At 39.7% G+C, this 21,943-nt stretch overlaps 1 protein-coding gene across 1 annotated transcript; it reads right to left on the bottom strand.

Annotated features, from left to right (window-relative positions):
* Positions 1 to 921: 921 nt before the first annotated feature.
* Positions 922 to 21,493, bottom strand: ankrd52a (ankyrin repeat domain 52a). The gene is made up of 28 exons (XM_085345257.1): positions 21,303 to 21,493; positions 20,596 to 20,679; positions 20,427 to 20,505; positions 20,159 to 20,229; positions 19,753 to 19,953; positions 19,585 to 19,672; positions 19,314 to 19,456; positions 18,936 to 19,148; positions 18,369 to 18,447; positions 18,136 to 18,250; positions 17,877 to 17,959; positions 17,648 to 17,765; positions 17,442 to 17,510; positions 17,185 to 17,325; positions 15,980 to 16,042; positions 15,733 to 15,844; positions 15,483 to 15,554; positions 15,184 to 15,385; positions 14,975 to 15,062; positions 14,713 to 14,830; positions 13,795 to 14,014; positions 13,602 to 13,689; positions 13,440 to 13,523; positions 12,793 to 12,938; positions 12,569 to 12,651; positions 12,325 to 12,407; positions 11,853 to 11,944; positions 922 to 10,856 (listed from the first exon to the last, which is right to left on the bottom strand). Exons 1-28 carry the CDS (start codon positions 21,327 to 21,329, stop codon positions 10,585 to 10,587), a joined length of 3,234 nt encoding a protein of 1,077 aa, XP_085201383.1. The 5' UTR covers positions 21,330 to 21,493; the 3' UTR covers positions 922 to 10,584.
* Between the last annotated feature and the right edge of the window lie 450 nt (positions 21,494 to 21,943).

The raw sequence follows: 21,943 nt of genomic DNA, 5'->3' as shown, positions 1-21,943 counted from the left end.
CTAATATACCAAATTTCAAGATATGTCTGTGCATGTAACTGAATTGCTGAAACCATTTGCCATTTTCCTAGCAAAGCATAAAGAAACGGAGGGTTGCTCATTACTTTTCCACAGCACAGCCACACAAATATGACACGATTCTTTCTCAGCCGTGAAAGAACATGATGTTATATTTAGGACAGAAGGTAAACAGGAAGGGGGAAAAAAAATAGGTAGAAATATCCAGACAGAAAATGCACTTTATGCAGAGTGGGTGGATCTGGTTTAGCAGAACAGGGCGCACACTGAAATGAATGACTCAGTCTATAACAGTGTGAGTGCATGCTCCTCCAACACTGACACTGTGTCATTGAACTGCACTGGTACTCTTATAAATATGTGAGGAAACTTAGAGCTAGTTACAGCAATATTCACATTACTTTTGCATGCAAGTCAGTCATTTTATTACATTAGTTTCTTATGAAACTAGTGGTTCAATCTCGTATAAACTCCAGCAGATCAATATTTTAATGTCGCTTGTTACTGTATTTTGCACAAAAACAAACACTTTAAGAAGTATATAAATTCCTTATGAGTAACACACAAAGGTCAAAGTCCAATACACTCCCATCATACTACTATAAAATGCGAGCTAACAGTGGTGGTAAAAACAGTCAAGTTCTTTGCTTTGTCAGTTCCTCATTTGAGTTGAGAAACCTCAAGCCTCAAGTAGATTCTCACATACACACACATTAAAAGGTTTAAAATGTCTTCTCAGCTATATGTTTTTTTTCTTGGGTTCCTAGTTTGAAAGACACTGCAGAAAACACAACACACGAAAAACATAAATAACTCCAGACTCAAGAAATATTTAGCAATAGCACTTTATTGAACACAAACAACCCTAAGCCACAATACTGAATGACGAGACCAATTGGCTGCAGCAAACATTTTATAAAATAGATTCAGGTTTAATGTCACTAAATTGTTTTGTTTTTTTTTCCTTTTAACGTCAGAAAGACAGATGCAGGTTTTTCCAAAACAGTGAATGATCTTTTACATATTTAACATTTCTGTAACAAATTATCATTCACATGTTCACACAAAGGAATAACAAGGCAAAGTGCTTTCAGGATTGCATTGTCGAAAAAAATTAAAATAAAACAAAAACAGAAAAATGAATGGCTTGAGGTTAAAGGTGAGACGGTGGGTGAGAGGGGAAGGGTGGGGGAGTTGGGCTGGTCCTGTTTTAGAGTAGGCATGGGTGAGCTGTTGGGTGGGTGTGAGGGTGGTGGGATGGTGGGGCCTGGTCTGAAAAACCTCAAACCTTTCACCTTTGTCCCGTACCCCTTTGTAGTCAAAACTGGATGTAAAATGTTGGGGCAGTGCGGAAACAAGACGCCTGTGTAGCAGAATTTGGTACAGAGTGGACAGATGGATTCAAAGGCATACGGCTCGAGGGGCTCAAACTCATCCACATTTACAAATACACCTTACTATCATCCCTGTGACAACCTGTGATATCATTACAACTGTAGGGGGGAGAAAAAATAAAAATAATGAAAATAAATAAATAAATGGCTGACCCAAAAGGAAGCTGTAAACGTTGAAATATTGTATAGCATAGGGCTAGATAGGGAAAGTATATGTATAAGAGGAAACCAAAGAAATAAATGCTGTTAAAATATAAAGCCAATGGTTATTCATTTTCTTAAAAAGATGATTCCTCTGACCATTCGCCACTGAATGTTAAAGGGGATAGACTATCATCATAATCTGCATCATAACGTTGTCTGGCTTCACATTCCAGTGGTATTTTGTCGTATAAATGCTTCTCATAAATATTTTTTTTCCAAACGTCAAATAGACAAGTACACATACAGCACAACCAAGCACACTTTATGTATAACTACCATTGCTTATGATAAATCTGTATTCCCGCACTGTGAATAAACTTTTTTTTTTTTGTAAGTCAGAACAGGTGGAGAGACGAACAATACTCAAGGCTGCAAAACAAGGAGGTAGGAGAAATGCTACTGAAAAAACAGCAAGTGACGCTAACGCAATCGTTCACTTAAACAATTGTGACACACCAGGCTTCCTGAACCATGCTAGTGCCAACAGCTGCTAGTCCAGTTGGAGTTTGACGAGCTGTGTTTTAACAAGTGTTTGATTTTATCTTTGAATATTGACTTGGCTATTTAAAAAAAACAAAAGTGTATCTGCAGCTTTCTGACAGCTCCTGCATTGACTGGGGTAGCAGCTGTGGTGATGTACTAGTTAAAGAAATCTTAAGAGGCTCATTCATCTTTACACAAAAAAAGAAGAAGAAAAAAAAATGTCTGAATCGTGTCTTAACCCTATATTCCCAGACTGGTCATATTTCAAAATTGACTAATTTCAACTTCATTGGTCCTGTTGTCATCACAGGTCTCGAGACCGCGCTGCTGGTGATGGCATTGACTCCTTTACACACAGTAGAATAGTGTATTTGCAGATTTGTAAATGAGGTAATCAGCGTTAGGCTAAATAGGGAACCCTGTCGTTGACACACACGCCCACTTCATTCACCAGCAAAGAGAAAAAAAAAAAAAAAATTCTCAATCAGAGGGACAGGACTGTGGAAAATTAAATCAACTTTGGAATGTTGGGTGGACAAGCCAACTTTTTTTTTTTGTTTAACTTTCTATGAAGGTGCACTGTGAAACTCTTTGATTGTAATTCATCACATGACCTGATTCAAAGTCCTTCCACTCATGATAAGAGCTCCTTTGTCATTACCCCATAATAAGCCACTCAAAAAAAAAAAAAATAAATAAAAATAACACAAAACAGGCAACCCATTAATCTAGCGTTTCCTTTTTAAAACTCGCAATGACTTAAGGCTGCATCAGCAGCAGATCAACGCCTGCTTTAAGTCCAGTTGTGAGAGGATTGTTAATAGCTCGTGAGTTGCAATGAGGTGGCAACATCTACAGTGAAGCAGACTAAACATAAAAACACGGAGAAACAAAAAAGAAAGAGGGACAACCACTACTAAAATGTCACAGAACATGCAGTATACATCCTTTCCTACAGTAAGCTATTCCTAATAGCACATTCAAGGGGGCTCCTAAAGGGCAAATTCTTTGATATGGCTCTGCTTTAGAGTAATCAAGCTTGGTGAGAGACTACTTCTATTATGGGCTCACAGAAGGAGCATGTCGATAAGGTGCTCCGTCAGAAGATTGCTGCCTTGGTTCAACTGCACGAATGCGTTGTGTCATTCAGTTCGACGGTAAACACTGGAAAGTGTTTCGAACATTTGTTTTCCTTCGTGTAAATAAATGTTTCCCCCCAAAGACACATCTTTTGCTGGTGAAAACAAACGGCACTTTCAAGGGGAATGTTTCTCTAAAACCACAATCACAGGACCTCCAAGTAACAAATTCTGAAAACACACAGGCTATACAGTAGATATAAATCTCATGAGTTTCTTAACTGTACAAGCTTTAGGCTACACACTGAAAAGGGAGGGACACGTAAGAACCCTTAATGCTTAACATTGAAAACAAATATAAGGCATTTCATATTTCCATTTATCCGCATACATCGCCGACAGCAGGTCTAAATATATTTTTTGTGTTTTTTTTGAGAAAACATTTCATTCAAGGAGGAAGAAAGGATGCATATACACATCTACACATGCAAATGAACATGTCTACACCGGCTATTAAACCAGAAGTCCAAACTACAATACCATCAAAGTCCATCCATAAGAAAGAAGAAGAAAAAATGCTCCTACTCAAATTTATCAACTTGTGCAGGGTCCTTTGTCTGAGCAGGCAGCTGTTAAAGATGTATGTCGATCACAGTTTTAAGAATGGAATATCACACACTCCACAATCAAATGCCACCTCTCTGATCACAAACAAGAGGACCACTTGAAATCCTTCATTTGCTACAGATGAGTGACTTTTGGTGTTAACAAAAAAAAGGGCATATTAAATATTTTTCCCAACTGAGGAAGCAATGATAAACAAAAGGTTATTGCACTTTTATCTTCCATTTCAAACGAGGTCAGCTTGAGAGAAGATGATCCATGCCTTAATGTCGAAGTAAGACAACAAATGTTACGTCACTCCTATAATATGATCACACTGTTATTAACACTGCACACAGCTACTACTGCAACCCTACTTGTAGTCAGTCTAGCCTAAAAATAAAAGACAAAAAACAATCTCCACAATCAAATCGCAACACAGTCACAACAAACAGTTTACCTATGTCTGATGTTGAATTCAGGTACCGCATCGTTTCACAATCTGCACTGTGAAGTTACTAACCGTCAACGAATACCCAAGAGTTGAGAAGAACAATCAGAAGAAAGCTCTGAAATTCCAGGCAATGGCCTTTCTACAGTTAATGTGTTACTGACAATCAAACCTCATGTTTCCTGCACTAGAGTTAGATGTTTTTCCTCACTTCTTTGCCTCAATTTGGTCTATAGGCTCCTTCGCTTCTTATTGTTGAGAGAGCCAGCTGAGCCCCGAGGTGCCTTCTTTGGATTTGTGCTTTCGTACTATTGATCCTCATCCATCTGATGTTTGATGTGCCCTAAATCGCATCAGTACTGTGCAAGTTATTCAGCCTCCCGAAGGGAGCAAATAGTGAAATCCAGACTAAAACTGTAGGAGTTCTTTAGAGTGTTTTGTTTGTTTTCGTTGTTTTAACTTGGATCACACTAGATTGAAGTAATAATGCTCAGTGGGAGTATGAGCCCATCTACTGTAGTCATGTATGTTCAGTGTAATTTCTCTTTCCCAATATAAGGCTTCTGGGAAATACAAATGGAAGACCGTACCTTTCGGTAGTAACAAATAAAAGGCACCATGCCAACACTGTGTTCGATATTACACAGGTCTTATTGGTGGGGGAAATTAATGACCAAGTGTTCAGGCAGGGAAGGTGGTCAAACGAGCATTAGTCATAATGTAAAACTTGTATTGTTCTGACTTACAGAGGTAAAGTTTTATAGCTACCTTCATTTCCCACCTTAACTTAGACTCTACCCTTCGCTCCACATGACTTGCGTCAGATAACAGAGTCATTGGTTGATCGTAATGAAGAGAAACATGTCGCAACAGGGTTAACTAAGCTTTTCAGTTCAGTTTTCAATTCAAAAAGGAAAAAAAGAAGAATAAAAGGGTTTGTGCATGTTTAGGTTCGACATGCATATGTTGAAAAGTCACTCACACTACAAGAGAAATCTTCACAACTGGCATCAGGAAGGAAAAAAAAGAAAGAAAGAAAGAAAAAAAAACAAAAAAAAAAAAAACGCCCCGCCCCCCCAAAATCACAGAGGATAAATGTCAGCATTGTCACACAAAAGATCACTGATGAGGTAAAACTGCAGGTCCAATAAAAAGTACAAAGTGCAGTTGGCTGCCCCTTCGCAAGGTAGGAAACATGAGACATCTACTGACACTAATCAAACACTTCCGCGTAGATACATCTGATTTAGGCTGGTTTAAGCAGAATTACACAACTCACAACGAAATGGATCGAAAGATCTGAACTCTTTGTTAGCATAGCTGTACAAGCAAGAATTTCTTTTCTGTCTGAATATTTCTGAGGTACACCACTGCTCTCCCCCCACCCCCCACCCCGGTCGTTTGGCTCTAGATATTACATAAGCCAAAGTCGATTGTTTACGAGTGAACTCTGAATTCATTCACAGTGGAAAATATGGCGAGATCCCAACCACTCCGAGCAATCTCTGCACCATGGCAACCTTGAGCTATGTGCTACCTCAATTTATTTGTGTGCTTCTTGACACCCAGAGATTTTTGTAAGACCAAACAAAAGAAGGAAGAAAAAAAAAAGAAGCCAATTTTCTTTTTCAGCAATCCAACCTAGCAGCATAACTCTGAAGGTGACAACTAAACAGGTACTGCCAGGTATCATTTTCTTTTATAGCTTTTAAGGCAAAAGGCTCAACAGTGGATCAGAGGGTTGAATTGAAATTTGCAATTTACTTCAAGTAAGAACCAAGACATCCATTGAGGCAAATCAATTCTATTCTGTATTTATACCATGCAGTTTTGGACATCAAAAATTGTTTTTTTTCTCCTTGTAACACACTTTACAAACCACCTTATTTACCACAAAACCTAGGGACTGCTTTGCCAATACCAAAGGGACTAAGTATATTCTTCAAAAAATGTCCAATTATAAAATAGACTTCTAGCAACACCAATTTTTTTTTTTTTTTCAAACAGAATACTTGGTTTCAAGTATGAATATCCCATGCAAATATTTATAGCTTTTCTTTTGACTAATATAACTGGTGAAAAGCATGCAGCTCCAAACACAAAATTTATAATACTCCTGCCTATGTCTGAATATGTTACGGACTGAGTAAATGTGATTAATGTCTAAAGGCAAATCAAGGTTTCTATGGCACTAAATGGGTGTAGCTTAGGTGCATTTTTTTTGTCAAATATAGGCTATTTAACGTGTGATCGTATCTACTGAAGACCACCTTGTCCCTCTTGTTTTACTGTACTGTAAGGCAATCTCAATGGAATGGATGAATATGAATGTTGAATTCATCTGAACTCCTGTCCTCCGTTTACCTTGTAGGCTACACTCCACACAATATGTATAGAGAAAGAAAAGTGATATTTCACAACAGTAAGCCTATACACCAATGATGATGCCAAAAGAAATATCCAGACTTTCGATGCAGGAAGACTACTACACACACAGTATAATATGCAGAGAATCATTTTACTACATGCTACCTGTATAATCATATCTATGCAAGACAAATGAAGAGCAACAGTTTAAAGTCGGGAGAAAGCAATTTGTCCTGCTCTAAACTGACCCTACATTCATTTCAGTCAGAAAATTCATGGCTCAGATTTGATGGTCAGACTGTAAACTGCTTGAATGCATAAATCCATTGCTGCTTTACTAAGAGGGGTTTCCCCCCTTAACACATTTTGGCAATCAGGCCTTTTTTTTGTGACCAAAGATTATGACATCTAACCCGCATTTAAATCTTCCATTGGCATTTATGCTTTGATTTACTAAACTGGCCTAAATGGATGGCAGTGCAATATTTGTGCTGCACACTATTACACACGCACGTGCGCTATTGCTACAAGTGGACCTTTCATTGCTTTCCGTTTCTGACTCCAGATATATTGTATATGCTCCATTTGTTTAATCGTTGCTATATCAAAATCGTGATCTAGCTCCGTGCACAATCATTCAGTTATTACTGGTACACACAAATAATAATTATAATAATAATGAAAAAAAGCATGTATAAGAACACTGTAATAAAACAAAAGGATTCAGTTACGACTTGTATAGTTGCAAGGGGCAATGGCTCCATTTACTAGTCAGATATGGACATCACAAGAGACAAGCAAAAAAAAATTTAAAAAAGGACACCCCTGCCTGGACAGGCTGGCCTGACAGCACCTACTGATGGCAGAAAGAGTATGCAGTTTTTGAGGAGCCTGCCTGAGGTGTTTAAAAATCATTGGACTGACTTTAAGTGACTTAGACCAGAGTCTATCGTCAGCAGTAGGCTGGGTAATGTAACCATATCACGCTGCTGGGCCATGCACCCAGAAACCGATAACTCAAGTGAGCGGGCAGTGGACACTGTCCCCAAAAATACACCTTTTTTTTTTTTTTTCTTTCTTTTTTTCCCTATTTTAAATAATGCATTGTTGGAGTACAATTTCATTGCAGCCTTTGCTTGTCTTTTTACAACCCTTCTTTCCTGTTTTCAGCAGCATTACACATGCATGTAAACATAAGTACATACATTACATCTGCTCTATTTTGCACACTTAGAACCTGAATGTACTAAAGTGCGTGCTTGACTATCTAATTAAGTGCTGTGGGATTGGGGTTAAAAAGGAATTAAATTATGGAACATCCCATCAAGAAGAAAAGTGTAGACATAATAATCCTGCAGAGATCTGATTGGATTAATAAATTCTGCCTGTTGTTTCAGCACAGATCCTGAGATTACAACAAAGTATGTACCTATCCCCAGTAATATTATATTGGTTCTCGAGAAAACTATAAACTAATCAAGAGAACGAAGGCCGGGGTTCACCAATTAGTTTCGCGTCATTTCAGTCAGTTATAGAGGTTGTATTAAATGCAAACTATGAATCATGAACTCAGAAATCACTGCCCTAACGTGTACTATTGTCAGTTTTAGAAAACCAAGTTAAATACAATTATGCGAAAGTGTTTTTGTAAGATGTATTTAACAACATAGCCTAGCCTAGGTCCTCATCTCTCATCCAGTCAACTAACGTGTGCAATTGTGCCACTTCATTACCTGTGGATATGAAGTTATCGCGCCAATGAAAACAATCTGACTCAGTGTAATTTAACCACCAGCCGATGGTTTTTAAAAATAAAAACAACAACAAAATAGCATAGGTACAACATCTAAAAGTCACAAACAGCTCTAGTGGTCCGATACAATCATCTTTAGTATGCTTAGTACCAGAAAATGGGGTGAAGAGACAAAAAAAATGAACACAAAAAAAGCACATATTTGGATTTCTGCTATTCCTGAAATCTAAATAACAGGTATTGGCCTAAGCAAAGATCCCTCTTTTTCCTCTTAGCCCTATTTGATTCTATTAGGGATTTCAAACTCCCTGGTCTTTGATAATGCCGGGACACAAAGATAAGCCGGGCAGTTTTATTCCCACTAGATACTGTGGTTTAATGCTGTTCCAATCAAATTGGTGGAGACATGATTGGTCTCAGGGCTCGTCATTCTCTGCCATTAAGCAATCCAACTGAAATGATGTGTTACGTACGGAAGGCATGGGTCAAAAAGGCATTTCATGAGATGCCATAAAGGCAATCCAGTGCATTTGTGTTGACACTGACAGTAAAATGCCCGGCACACAGAGCCATTCGTTTAGTCTTTAGGTTATTTTTCCATGAAATATAAAAAAAACCCAAAAAACTAACCCCCGAGAAAAAAAGAAAAATCAAAACACATTCCAGGGAAACAAAAGCCCTTGTGACAGTGATTGTCTATTCAATAACGCCAAACAAAAGAAGGCCAAAAGAAAATATTGCTTGAAAACTGCCCAATAAAAATAGCAGACAATACTCCTTAATCTGTTCTAATTGATCAGCGTTTACCGGTTGACATATAAGCTATTAGATGCTTAAGACTAGTTCATCAGCTCCGAGAAATACTCCTTTAGAGAGAGCTTGTTAAAACCGCAATGCTGATGGCCGGTTCAACTTCAGAAACACAAAGAGCAAAAACATCATTAGCGCCAAAACCCAAAATTGATCACTCTTTTCAACAATCAGGTCATTCAGATTCTAAAATCTTTTCCTTAAAAACACTGTTAAAGAGATGGGAAATAAATTGAAATGGCTTGTTCACTTATGTGCTCAGATATATGATGCTTTGATGAGGTGTTGTTGGCAGATATTACTAGTAAAGCCTTCATCTAGAATAAACAAGGCCTCAGTCAGTCACTATCCTACAGTAGTTCTCTAGTCCTACAAAAAGAGAACATTAGGCCTACGGACCCTGGGTGAAGATGAAGCAGCTGCTAAACGAGTTGACGAGGTATATCGAGATCTATTGTCTTTCTCTATACAGTACAGTTCATCTCAAATAAATAATTTATAGCCATAGTAGTGTTGATCAACTTTGGTCATAACTTATATGCTTAGAAACATTCTAGCTTAACAAACACTTATTTAGCATCTTTAAAAAAAAGGAAGTCAGCATTAAGAACAGATCGATGTTACGATGCTGACCCGAGCATGGCTCTCCTTTGGAAGGAGAGCATGCCAATGTATTCAGCAGCATTACCAAATTATCTTAAAATGCCAAACAATTCTAGGCCGTACATTTAAAGTACACTATGGAATTAACATCTTTGTGACCCTTTTCCAAATTTGCAGATTGTACTGTAGTACACAAGCATTGCACTCTGAAGCTAAATTTAGATTTTTCCCTTGTGTGGTTCCTTCATAAAAATCTAGGCTAACGGACAATTTAAAAACAAAATTAAAAAGAAAAAAAAGAAAGTAATTACCATAAAAAACAAAGAAACTCTTTGATCATTAATTTGGGAAGGCTGTATGTTCCTCTACAAGGTCACTGCAACTGATTTAACATGATATGACTTTCTTTATAGTGAGTGATATGAAGCGAAATACAGTCGAGGATAAAGACATGCTCTTAAATGTTGGTTATATAACTATGTCAACATGATTTTAAAGGGTTAAATGATTTAGAGATGGCCAGATTGCTAGTGTTTATTTTGAATGCCACACTTTATCTGAGTGACCTTGTAGAGCAATGTGCCTCTATATATTAAGCACTATTAGGAGATGGAGGAATGGGATCTAATTGCATATTAGGTTTGACTGCACCTCAAGAGAAGACCAAACACTCACGCACACACAGACACACAAACACATACATACACAGAAAACAGACATGTGGGTGGGTGCTCTCCTGGTCCTCTGGGCCATTTTAAAGGGAGTCGCCCCCTGGTGGTGATGATGGTGATAGCAGCTGACTGAGAGGGCCGTGTGGCCTCACTCAGACAGACACCCGTCGAGGCCAACTGGTGCACCGTGACGGTCTTTGACGTAGCCGTTGTGGAGGCCGTTGCTGGGCAGCGGGGCGCAGGCGGCAGTGATGCCGCAGTGCTTCAACAAGTTGAGACCCGGGGAGGGGGAGACTGTAGGAGAGGAGCAGGAGCAGGAGGAAGGGTCCCGCTGGGGGAAAGGCTTCATGGTAGAGAGGATCAGAGCCAGGCAGTCAGCCACGTCCTTGTTGGGAGCACAGGCCAGAGCTGGGGTGTGTCCTGTTCCACATCAAAATGCACATTAGAGCATCATGTGTCAGAGATTTTCTAATCAATATTGGAACTACCGATAATTAACTAATGAAACATTTAAACAATTAAAAAGTAACTCAGTGGTACAATTTCAGAGAAATACTACATTTTCTTAATTCTAATTGCTTAGTTTGCCTCAGCTCCCCCTCTTAAAGCTCTTATTACTGACTCACTTCCAGTATATGGTTTGTTGTCCACAGGCATCGGTAAACCACTTTAATATTCAGTATAGCTCAACTTCTGAACACTCGCCTCATACATTGTTGCTTCCATCTCAGTGGCCAATCAAAATCAAGGGGTGAGACTTGCATCAACATCGTCTACAATGATCCTGTCTGTCACTGTCATCCAGCACTGAAGAAGGAAGCTTTTGTAACTAAGCAATAATAAGCACTTCAGAAAAAACCCTCTACAAATTAGATCACAGGCACACCCAGTGCAAAAGCAGCTGCCTTTGGACAATGACCCTCAGAGCACTGAAAGGCCACTGCTCACTACCTGCACAGCCACATGTATGCAAAGTCTGTGTTAGTTAGTGAACACAATGAAATGTTTTACATCTGAAGAAAGAGACATTTTGCACATTAGGTTATTAAGGTAATAGATCTTTTTCTTTCACCGCTGGCTACCTGCACATAAAGGGCCAAAATCCAATAAGTAATGGCTTTAATATCATTCCACTGCCTGCATATTTAACCCATGTGCCATTAATAAAGATCACAAGTTTCAGTAATAATATAGAGCTAAAAACAAAAAGAACACTTGGATATAATGGTAGCAGTGTTTGGTGGCCAATGCATGTTTGTTTACCAGACCTATTAAAATCTGCTTTCAACATTACTTCCCTCAAACAGTAACAAGATTAACAAAATAAATGAACTGATTAAAAATGGACTGCCTTTTGTGTTCTTATCTATAGAAAAACGAAACAAACTGAAAAATCTCAATTTCGGTGTTGCTCACCTTCCTCATCCACAGCCAGCACCGTGGCTCCTCTACTCAGCAGTGCCTGCACCACCGTAGCCAGGCCATTGCGTGCTGCAAGATGGAGGGGCCTGTGGACAAACAAGGTAGTGTGTGGGAAAATAAATAAATAAATAAATGCAAGTCATGATATTCAATAAAAGATCCATCCTAAATCCAATGCTCAGATGTAGATCCTAGTGATAGTAATTAAATTCCTGTACATCTGTTACTGCAACATGGCAAAATATCTTCTTAACAATACAGGGGATAAATTCTACAAATTAATTAATCTAAATTAAGTAGATTCCTGCATGAAAAATGTAATATATTAACACTTTACAGTTGAAAGGGAGAAAAAAAAAAATCACGTTTGAAAAAACATGGACTATGCAGCATGTTGTGGGTGTCAGTCTAATTCCACATATACAAAAAAATCTATTGTTGGTTTAAAATGTTGCCAAGTTCTCACATTTGCAGAGCACTGTTGGTGGCATTTATCAGAGTGGGACTGTGGATCTCGCCCAAAATCAGCAGGGCGCACATCTCATGAGCCTGAGGAATAAAACAAATGACCATTAAATAAATAAATAAATAAATAAATAAATAAATAAAAACAATAATAATAATAATAATAATAATAATAAAATGTCAACAGAAAGATATTCCTTAGAGAATCCTGTGATCTGAGGATCTTGTGAAAAACTAACGTGTACCTTGCTGCAGGCCAAGTGCAGGGCAGTGTTCCTATTCTCATCCAGCAGTGTCAGGTCAGCCTTGGCCCGGTGAAGGAGGATGGCTGGACAACACCAAGACACAAAATTTGTTTATTTTTTTTTGTTGCACTAATTTGCCTTTTTCTTTTTTTTATTGTTATAGAAATGTTTCACATTCTGCAACAAAAACTAAATCCCACATAAGTAACAGTTGTAGTACTTACCCACGGTGCCGCTGTGTCCCTTGTCAGCTGCTACCATCAGAGCAGAGCGTCCACTTTTGTCCACTGCATTGATGTCTGCTCCATGACGAAGCACAAGCTGAAGTCCTGCGACATCCTCAGCAAATGCAGCAGCATGCAGTGGGGTCCTATAGAGACAGGAAACAAAAAAACCCCAAAACAAACAAAACCCTGTTAAATGTCTGTGCTTACGAGCCAACTTTCCTGTCAAGCTCTTTGCGATCAAACAGGACCAGGCTGCTGTACGTCTTTTTAAATTGTCTTTTATGCCCCCTTTATTAAAGATCTGTTTCGGATATTCCACCAAGATCTCCCAGTCGAGAATGTGGGAAAATGTTTGCCCATTTATAAACTATGTAACATTTAACTCCACATCCTATCCCTATATTTTTGTTTATAGCCAAAATCACACTAAATCACAACAACAGTTGCCTCAAGGTGCTTTGTACTGTAAGGTACCCCTACAAGCAGGAAACCCCAACAATAACCACAATTTGGTAACCACAATTGCTCCACATTGGTCATCTTTTGCACAGTCTAAAAGTCCCAGGTTTTTGTTTTTTTTTTTCTAAATTGAACAAATTTATTCCTAAAAACCTGATAAAGTACTTTTCATTCTGCAGCCTCACCTTCCTTTGGCATCTCTGGTGTTAATCATGTGGACCCCAGAGGTTTCCAGCAGTCTTTCTGCAGCACCGCAGTGGCCATTCATCCTATCAGCAAGAAAACCATGTTAATGAAAAGTTAATGTTATCTAAAGGTAATTCGTTTTTCCAGACCAAGATACTCACAGAGCACAGTGCAGGGGGGTGAAAGGGTTTCCCTCTTCATGGATAAATGTTTTATATTCAAGTAAAACCTCCAAACAGTCTTCATGCCCTGAGAACAAACACACAAACACACATTTAACATTAGAGACAACAGATGTGACAGTGATTATGTGTAACATTAATGTTTGGGGATTAGGCATTAAACTGAGCAAACCTTTGTAAGCAGCCCAGTGTAATGGGGTGTATTGTTTGTTGTCCAGCAATTTATCTTGTGGGTCTGTTTCCATGGCGGCCTGCACCAGACTGGCCAGGATCTTTGTGTGGCCTCTGGATGCAGCATAGTGCAGCGGTGTCCTACCCTTGGTGTCCCGACATAAAGCAGAAGCTTTGTGCTCCAGCAGGGCTGTCACACACTCATCATGACCCAACACAGCCTGTGCAACGAAAAACAATGGGGAATGAGCTAAACTTCAATGTCAAAAACTGAATTCAGAATATTACTTTTTTTTTTTCCCTTTACATTTTACTTCCAAGGAGCCAGACTTTTTCTAAAGTGGTCTTGAACGATAGTATAGTTCTCCAGGCTTTCCAAAGGTCTTTCAAAGTTTTGTTTGGATACTGGCTGCTTTTTCCATTCATTTTTAGTTCAGTGCTTGTACGTGACCAAGTTTTGTTTTTTGTTTTTTCTTTAAAAAAAATAATAAAAAAAAAATGCCAAAGACAACACAATCTAACATGCATTTGGGTATTTTTGCAGCAACATGCATTTGCATAGGACTAACAGGTGAAAACTTTGTGCATCTGAGTAGTGTCCAGTTTATAAAACATTTGATGACAATTTTACAACTGGAAAAAATAAAATAAAAAAATAGGGAGAAAATCCATCAAAGAGCTGAAACAGGACCAGAAAGATGCACCTGGCATTGTCATTAGAATTTTCAAACAGGGGCACATGTTAAAAACCAGCTTTATAGTTACAATGTTGTTTTTGTTTGTTAATAACAACTTCCAAGTTTAATGGCAACATTTAAATTACTATATTTCAAACAGAGATGGCATTTAGGAGTATTCCAGCTTTCTGTCACAGTCCAAAGACATGCATGCTAGGTTAACTGTTGTTTCTTTGACCTACCCCTCTGTGCAAAGCTGTGCTGCCTCTCTTGTCCTTGGCATCTGGCAGGGCACCCTTCTCTAGCAGGAAGTGGACACAGTCAGTGTGTCCTCCGAGAACAGCCAGCATCAGAGGGGTCCTGGATGGGGACAAAAGCAACAAAAAATACACTTTAGCACTGGATGTTCACTCGTCAAGTTAGCTTTAAGCATTAAAAGTTTTTTGAAGCTGAATGAAAAAATAAATAAAAATAAAATAAAAATAAAAATATAAAACAACTCACTGGCCAAATTTGTCTGCCATGTTAGTGAGATCTCCCTCCTCCCCATAATCAATCATCATGCGCAGGCAGTCAGAGTGTCCATTCACAGCTGGAATGTAATAAGATACAAAAGAACAATTACAAGGTAAAAACAAAAACGAAACACAAAATCGACTTGTGGGAAAGAATCACAAACATTGCTGTATCAAGAAATCTTCCAGCTCAGATACCTGAAACATGAATTGGAGTCCACATGAGGCGGTTGTCATTGAGGAGACAGGAAGCCCCCTGGGCCAATAGCACCTCCACACAGCGTGCGTAGCCTTTCTGTGCAGCCAAGTAGAGTACAGAACGGCCTGCAGCGTCCTGCATGTCCACATATGCTGCTGTCTCCGTGAGCACACGCAAAGCCTGCCAGTGGCCCTTATCAGCCTGAACGAGCAGAGGAAGGTAGTCACAATTTTGCATTTAGTTAAGATTATGAAGCTGAAGACGAGCAGAAGTGACTGCAAGTGAGTGCAACACTTACAGCAAGATGCAGTGGACTGACTGGAATGCTGCTCTCTATGTCTCCTAGTGCATTAAAGGACATCTCCAAGAGCTGAAAGCAAGGCAGAAGAATTGATGTTGTGTAATTTAGGAAAGAAACTAGTAAAAGAAAATGTTACATAAATTGTCATTAGCCTCATGAACTAATCCCCAACCTGATGCAAAACGTGTGAGATGACTGATTAATCTATGGGCCAAGTTATTTGGTGAGTTCAAAACAGGAAACTCACCAGCTCCAGATTCTGTTTGTTGCCATGGTAAGCTGCATAGTGAACAGCACTGTAACCCTTTGAATTCACCATTGATGGATCAGCACCATTGTCCAAAAGATGCTCCAAGCAGCTGTTATTAGAAGAAGAAAAAAAAGACATAAAGAAGACATGTAATTTGCCTACAATTAACCGGTTATGGTCAGGTGATGAAAAGACAAAAAAAACAAAAACCCCAAAAAAAACAAAAAACAAAACCAGAACTTACAAGTATGACTCCTTTGCCTCATCCTCATCATTCTGATGGCTCCCAGAAAAATGACGATCAACTCTGAAACAAACGAGAAATGCTTCCATTTAGTCAAACTTTCCTAAATTATGCTGTGACGTGGTTAAAACTTAACTTCTCAAACTTGATGGTTCATATGGGTCATATATAGAGTCATATTTGTCTGTATAGGCTGGCGAGAACAGTTTATCCGATACAGAGGAAAACGTAGTGTCTGCTGTGAGTAGTGCTCAGACCTTAACATGGAGAAACAAAATAATTCTTCCACAAACACATGGCACAAAATACCAGATCCACCTCAACAAGTGTACACCTGCATTTAAAGGGTGCAGGACCGTGAAGACAGCCGGTTTGAAAGAGGAGTAAACGAGGGACCACATCCACTGTGAACAACCATCGTTTAGAGGTGGTGGATTATGACACCACTTATCAGCCACTGATGATTCAGTTTTGAGATGCCTTCCCAGGCATTTCAACCCCATCTCACACCTTGCATCAAAGTGTGAGCTGCTGTTTTAGAACACCCAAATACCTAAAACAACCATCACATGTTTGAGAACTGAAGAAGCTTCTTGGACTGGGGTCTCAAACTTGTGGCCCACGTGAAAAAACATAATGCAGTTTGGCCCTTGAAGTTACTTTTTTTTGTTAGGGAGGATTTGTTTGTTGTTAAGTGCAATGTTAAAATAAGTTCTTTAAAAAGCAAAAAAAAATATTTAATATGAAGGCAATATGAGCAGAATGTACAAACATGTTGAGGGATTGGCTGTGTTTAGTCCAGTGAAAAAGTTATTTGTAAAGAAAAAATTTTCACTAGCAGTCAAAAACTAACGTGTACACTTCGGCCTGTGCTTTTATTTTGTTAAATACGAACAAAATTATAGCAGAAGTGCTGCCATGTGTAAGGCCAGAAAGAGAGTACCAATTTGTTTATTTGGTAGTTAGTAAAGTGGCCCTCACATGAGATGACAGTGCCAGCAGTAGCCTACAGCTCATTTAAGTTTGAGACCCCTGCTTTTGGATGAGAGGCAAAATAACGTATCTATATTACAAGTTTTTAAAATCAGCCAGCCATTTTTCTAAAATAACAGTTGACTTTTTGACTTGGGCTGAATTTGGTAGCTTGTATTGACTCGGTCTTTTCAAACAGAAAACAGAGAGAAGGAGATTAACAAGTGTCTAACCTGCTGAAGGCTTGAGAGGCAGCAGAATAGTGCAGGGGAGTACAGCCTGTCTGGTCAGGCTCGTTGACCTCAGCGCCAGCGCTCACCAGGGTCACAGTGCACTGGTACCTCCCATTAGCAGCCGCATAGTGCAACGGTGTCCTGCAGACAGAAAAAAGTCCTCACTTTGAATTCTAACCTGTGTTGAGTATGCAGGACATGATACTCAGATGCTGTTTAAAACCAGATGACACCTGAACAAGATGAGCAGGACTCACCTTCCCATTATGTCCCTCTTATTCAAGTCGGTACCGCTACTTAAAAGCAAGTTCAGACATTCAACATTTCTGGAAAAAAAACAAACAAACAAACAAAAAAAGATCATGAGAATAAATGAAATGGAAGTAAACAATTTAATGTAATGCATGTGCAACATTTCTGCTCATTTTAATATTTTAGTGTTAAACCAGATTCTGCATCTCACCCTCCAGAGGCAGCAGCGTGTAGACAGGTCCTCCCAAAGTTGTCAGGGGTGTTTATGTCAAACCCAGCTGATAGTACATGCTCTTTACTCATAGATGAAACTATACTATACAGCTGACCTGTGGGGCAATGAGCAAACAGCTGGAGGTAACAACTATCTCAAAGTAATACACAGACACAGATGGTAAGGGATTAGTGTAAAGAAGAGTGCACACATTTATTAAACAAACCTGAGGAGAGTAACTTGCGACAACAGTCTGAAAACCCGTACAGCACAGCTAAGTGCAAGGGGAACATTCCATGGATCCCACGTCTGCAAAGAAGAAACAAAACAGTCGATGGTACAAATGCATCTACTTACAACCAAGCGTCTTACATCGTGAAACATAAACTTTAATGCACCCTCATATTGGGCTATGCTTTAAACCATTTCTATAACCTCACAGTAACATTACTACATCAGCAACACCACTTAAAGTTGTCTGATACCTGGCTGTGTCTGCTCCGTTGGTCATCAGAGTGCTGATCAGCAGTTCATGGCCGTACTTAGCAGCAACGTGGAGAGGGGTATTGCCATACTTATCCACACAATCAATTTCCCCACCTGACGGAAATCAGAGTACAGGGAGTAAATCAAAGACCCATTAACAGAAGAGAAAGAGACAGTGACATGATCTTATAATAAAATAAAAATAAATATGAGACCGGACACTCTGTGTTACCATTTTGGATGAGGATCTGAGAGCGTGTAAAGCGTCCGTGAATGGCTGCCATGTGCAGGGGGCTCTTCCCTTCTTTGCTCTGCAGGGGGTAACAATCACATTTCAGGGTAGATCTTATGCATGGGGGGCATTTTTGCCTTTTTAGATAGTGGAGCAGTGAAGATAGACAGAAAAGTAGAGAGCAAGAGAGAAAGAGGGAAGACAGCCCAGACTTAAACCTGGGCCGGTGCACTCTGGCACTAGGATAAAGGCACCTATAGATTTTCGTTTGATAATTTTCTTCAACAAAAATGTGCAGTAATATTCTTATTAAGGCACTGTAAACTAGAAACTGAGAAATCATAAATGGTAAATGAAACCTTGGGACCTGGATTTCGTTTGGTTCTTTTTTTTCTTAATATTTGTATATGTTGTCAGAATGGCCAAAGGATCGAATAATCTGATCAACCCATCTACAACTATTCCAACTCTGACTCTTGCAAAGCTGCCCTAAATAAAAATGTGGAGTTTCACTACTTTCAGAAGCAGTGAAATAAAGTAAACAAGAAGAAGAACCAAAACAGCTACCTGCTGGTTGACATCTGCCCCATTGTTGACCAGCAACTCCAGACAGAGGGCACCGTTGGTGGAGACGGCAGCCAGGTGCAGAGGGGTGTAGCCACACTTGTTGGGTTGGTTAACATTAGCTCCATGGTTCACCAGCTCTGTAGCCACAGCTTCTTGCCCCATGTAGCAAGCCACATGAAGCGCAGTGTTTCCAAAGCCATTGGGCTCATCAATCTGACAATAAAACAGTACAAAACGACATCAGAATGTGCCAAAAGCCTGAAAAATAAATAAAGTGCACCCTGAGCTGCTCTCAGACGCTCACAATTTATAAACCAGACATGAGGGAAGACTACTTTGGCTTTTCTAAAGGTAAATATTTCTTGCATAGTTACTCACATCTGCCCCCATCCTAAGCAGGTACTTTACAATTTCAATGTGACCACTTGCAGCAGCAGCATGGAGAGGTGTGTAGCCCTGTTTGTCCTTGCAGCTCTTGTCAGCACTGCGCGACACCAGTAACTTCACAACCTCTAGATGCCCTGTGGATAATACAAGAAAGACACAATTCATTACAAGTTCTACTTATTTCAACAGATTAAAAGCCCAGGCCGGCACTTGTCATCATTCCTGTAAGTGCTATTTGGCAAGAAAAGTAAAACTTGCTTACCCAGGTAAGCAGCACAGTGGATAGGCTGTCTCTCCTTCTTATCGATGGCACTCAGGTTGGACCCTTTGTTCAGCAGCAGCTTAACCATCTGCAAGACAAATTGAAGGAACTTTATTGCAAAGAAAACACTATGTCCTTCAAAAACAAAGCAAATCACTTAAGCCTCACCTCCTGGAAACCACTCTGCGCCGCATGGTGCAGGGCAGTCCTGCCACTGCGATCTGCCATGTTCACGTTGCTCAGCTGGGTCAGCAGGGCCTCTGCGCAGCGCGAGGCACGGTTGGCAGCAGCCACATGCAGAGGCGTCTGCCAGAACTTGTCACGTGCATTTGCGTCAGCTCCGCGCCTCAGCAGCAGACCCACTGCCCTCTGGGAAGAGGGAAGCAATCACCACAGCTTAAGGTGCATATCACATCTGCAGCTTCCCACATTTAATTTAGTGCAGTTCATGAGTGTGTAAGTCAAAATAAGAATTATAATCTCTGTAAATTAATACATAAAAGACTTAGATGATGAGGTCATCTGACTGGGAAATCATCAGTCTTAAACGAAAAAAAGGAAATACATTGCTTACGTCATTCCTGGAAGCAGCTGCCCTGTGCAAGGGGGTCAACCATATATGGTCTTTAGCATTTACACTGGCACCTGTGATACAGAAACAGAAACACTATTACATACTATATTACATAGTAGATTTTAATTATATTTCAGGTGATACAGAGGTCGAGTGAACCAAGAATGAGCAAGCTTATTTTTGTGGAACAATGATCAGGTGTTAGGATTACTTGCTAACAGAGGTGACCAATACTTAATGCACAGATAGATGGACGCAATTCAGTCACCTGATTCAATGAGGAGGTCCATTATATGGACGTCTCCCACACAGGCAGCAGCATGAAGTGGCGTACGACGCTCTTGGTCCTGATATGCGGGGGGAAAAAATTAAAAGGTATTTTTTTGGGGGTAACGTCCTTCAAAATCATGATCATGGTAACTGAATCTGCTTCATACCAGTGCATTGACATCCTCCTTTTTGTGCAATAATAGTTGAACTTCTTCAGCATTGCGACTGAAGATGGCCTGGACCAGAGGAGGCTGCAATACAGGAACATCAGTCAAATTACCGCAAAAAATAACGTTGCAAAAAAATTACGTGCAGCCGGAGCGCTGACTCTTATACGACCATCACACATCATCTACGTCTCATCTGAGGAGGTTAAACCATCGTTAAAGCCGTCAACTGCGCAGTGGAGAGGTTAAATGTACTCCCGTGACATTAAATGTTTCACTGAATATTTTTACTGTGTGTAACTGAATGGGTTTCTTGTTTGCTTCCAGCAGATACACCAAGCCTTTGGCTGAGGCCTATAGGCCATTTTTACTTACGTCAGCTAGCCAAATGGCTTCTGTTAGCTAATTCTGCAACAGAGCTGGCCCTGACCCAGACCAGGGCCTAAACTACACCATCAAAAAATTTAAAAAGTAAAACAAAAAAACCCTCACAGATTAACATTTAAAAGACGAAGATTGCTAATCTTTTCAAATAATACCATTACCATGCGAATATCCGGCTAAATATGCATGCACCCGCCGCGAGCTAATAATGAAAGCAAGCCGTTCGGCGGAGAAGACGTAGTATGTTGCGCACAAGAGCAGAGTCTCTCCCAGCAAATAGACTGCGCCACAGCACAAATTCGGAGCGCTTTCTTCCAGCGTACCTGGTCTGCAATATTGAGTACTCCCATCTCCCAAACTCAGCCAGGACGGAGCTCCTTCATGAGGATAAAACTTCGAGGTATATTGTGGTGCGCTACTGTGTCCTCTTCTTAGACTACACCCATAGCTGATTGCAAACAGAAATACGGTCTCGGTCTGTCACTGTTGTTGTCTGTATCCAGTGTCTGGTCTGCTGATACTGGCTACGACTGTGCGGGTCCGCCTACAGGCGTGGCGGTCTGTTTTCGTCTCCTCGGATAAAATGGCGACACCGTGCGGCAAAAGAACGGTAAAACAGCCCGGCGGTGTGACGTCTGTGGCATGGAAACTTGATTCTGCCACCGAAAAAAAATGTTTTTAAACTTGGAACCTACAAGTTAAAATTTCGGTTAACTTACTCAGTAAGTCGAAATTTCGACTTAGCTCTGCATGACAAAAGAAAAAAAAAATCCAACCACTGAAAAACAAAAAAGTTCCACTAATTTCAGGTTATTTCAAACTTTTGACTTAAGAACTCAAAATTTAAAGTAAATTTCTCAATTGTGAGTTATTTTGAAATAGTAGCCAACTCTTTATGATAAATAAATAACCTGACATTTTGAGATATTATCCCAAAATTTTGAATTATGGATGGTAAAAGTGT

Source organism: Diplotaxodon limnothrissa, linkage group LG20, assembly GCF_057381915.1.
Source record: "Diplotaxodon limnothrissa isolate DT_005_m linkage group LG20, D_limnothrissa_male_GT1.1, whole genome shotgun sequence".
NCBI lineage: Eukaryota > Metazoa > Chordata > Actinopteri > Cichliformes > Cichlidae > Diplotaxodon > Diplotaxodon limnothrissa.
Note: the sequence above shows the minus strand (reverse complement) of the source record. Positions and strands in the feature narration are given on the sequence as shown.

Coding starts and splice junctions, on each gene's coding strand:
- ankrd52a (XM_085345257.1), bottom strand. CDS start 21,329: ATGGGAGTACTCAATATTGCAGACCAG. Junction 17,511..17,647: donor CACGCTGCTGCCTCTGGAGG/GTGAGATGCAGA, acceptor TTTTTTTTCCAG/AAATGTTGAATGTCTGAACT. Junction 12,652..12,792: donor GGGACACAGCGGCACCGTGG/GTAAGTACTACA, acceptor GGTGTTGTCCAG/CCATCCTCCTTCACCGGGCC.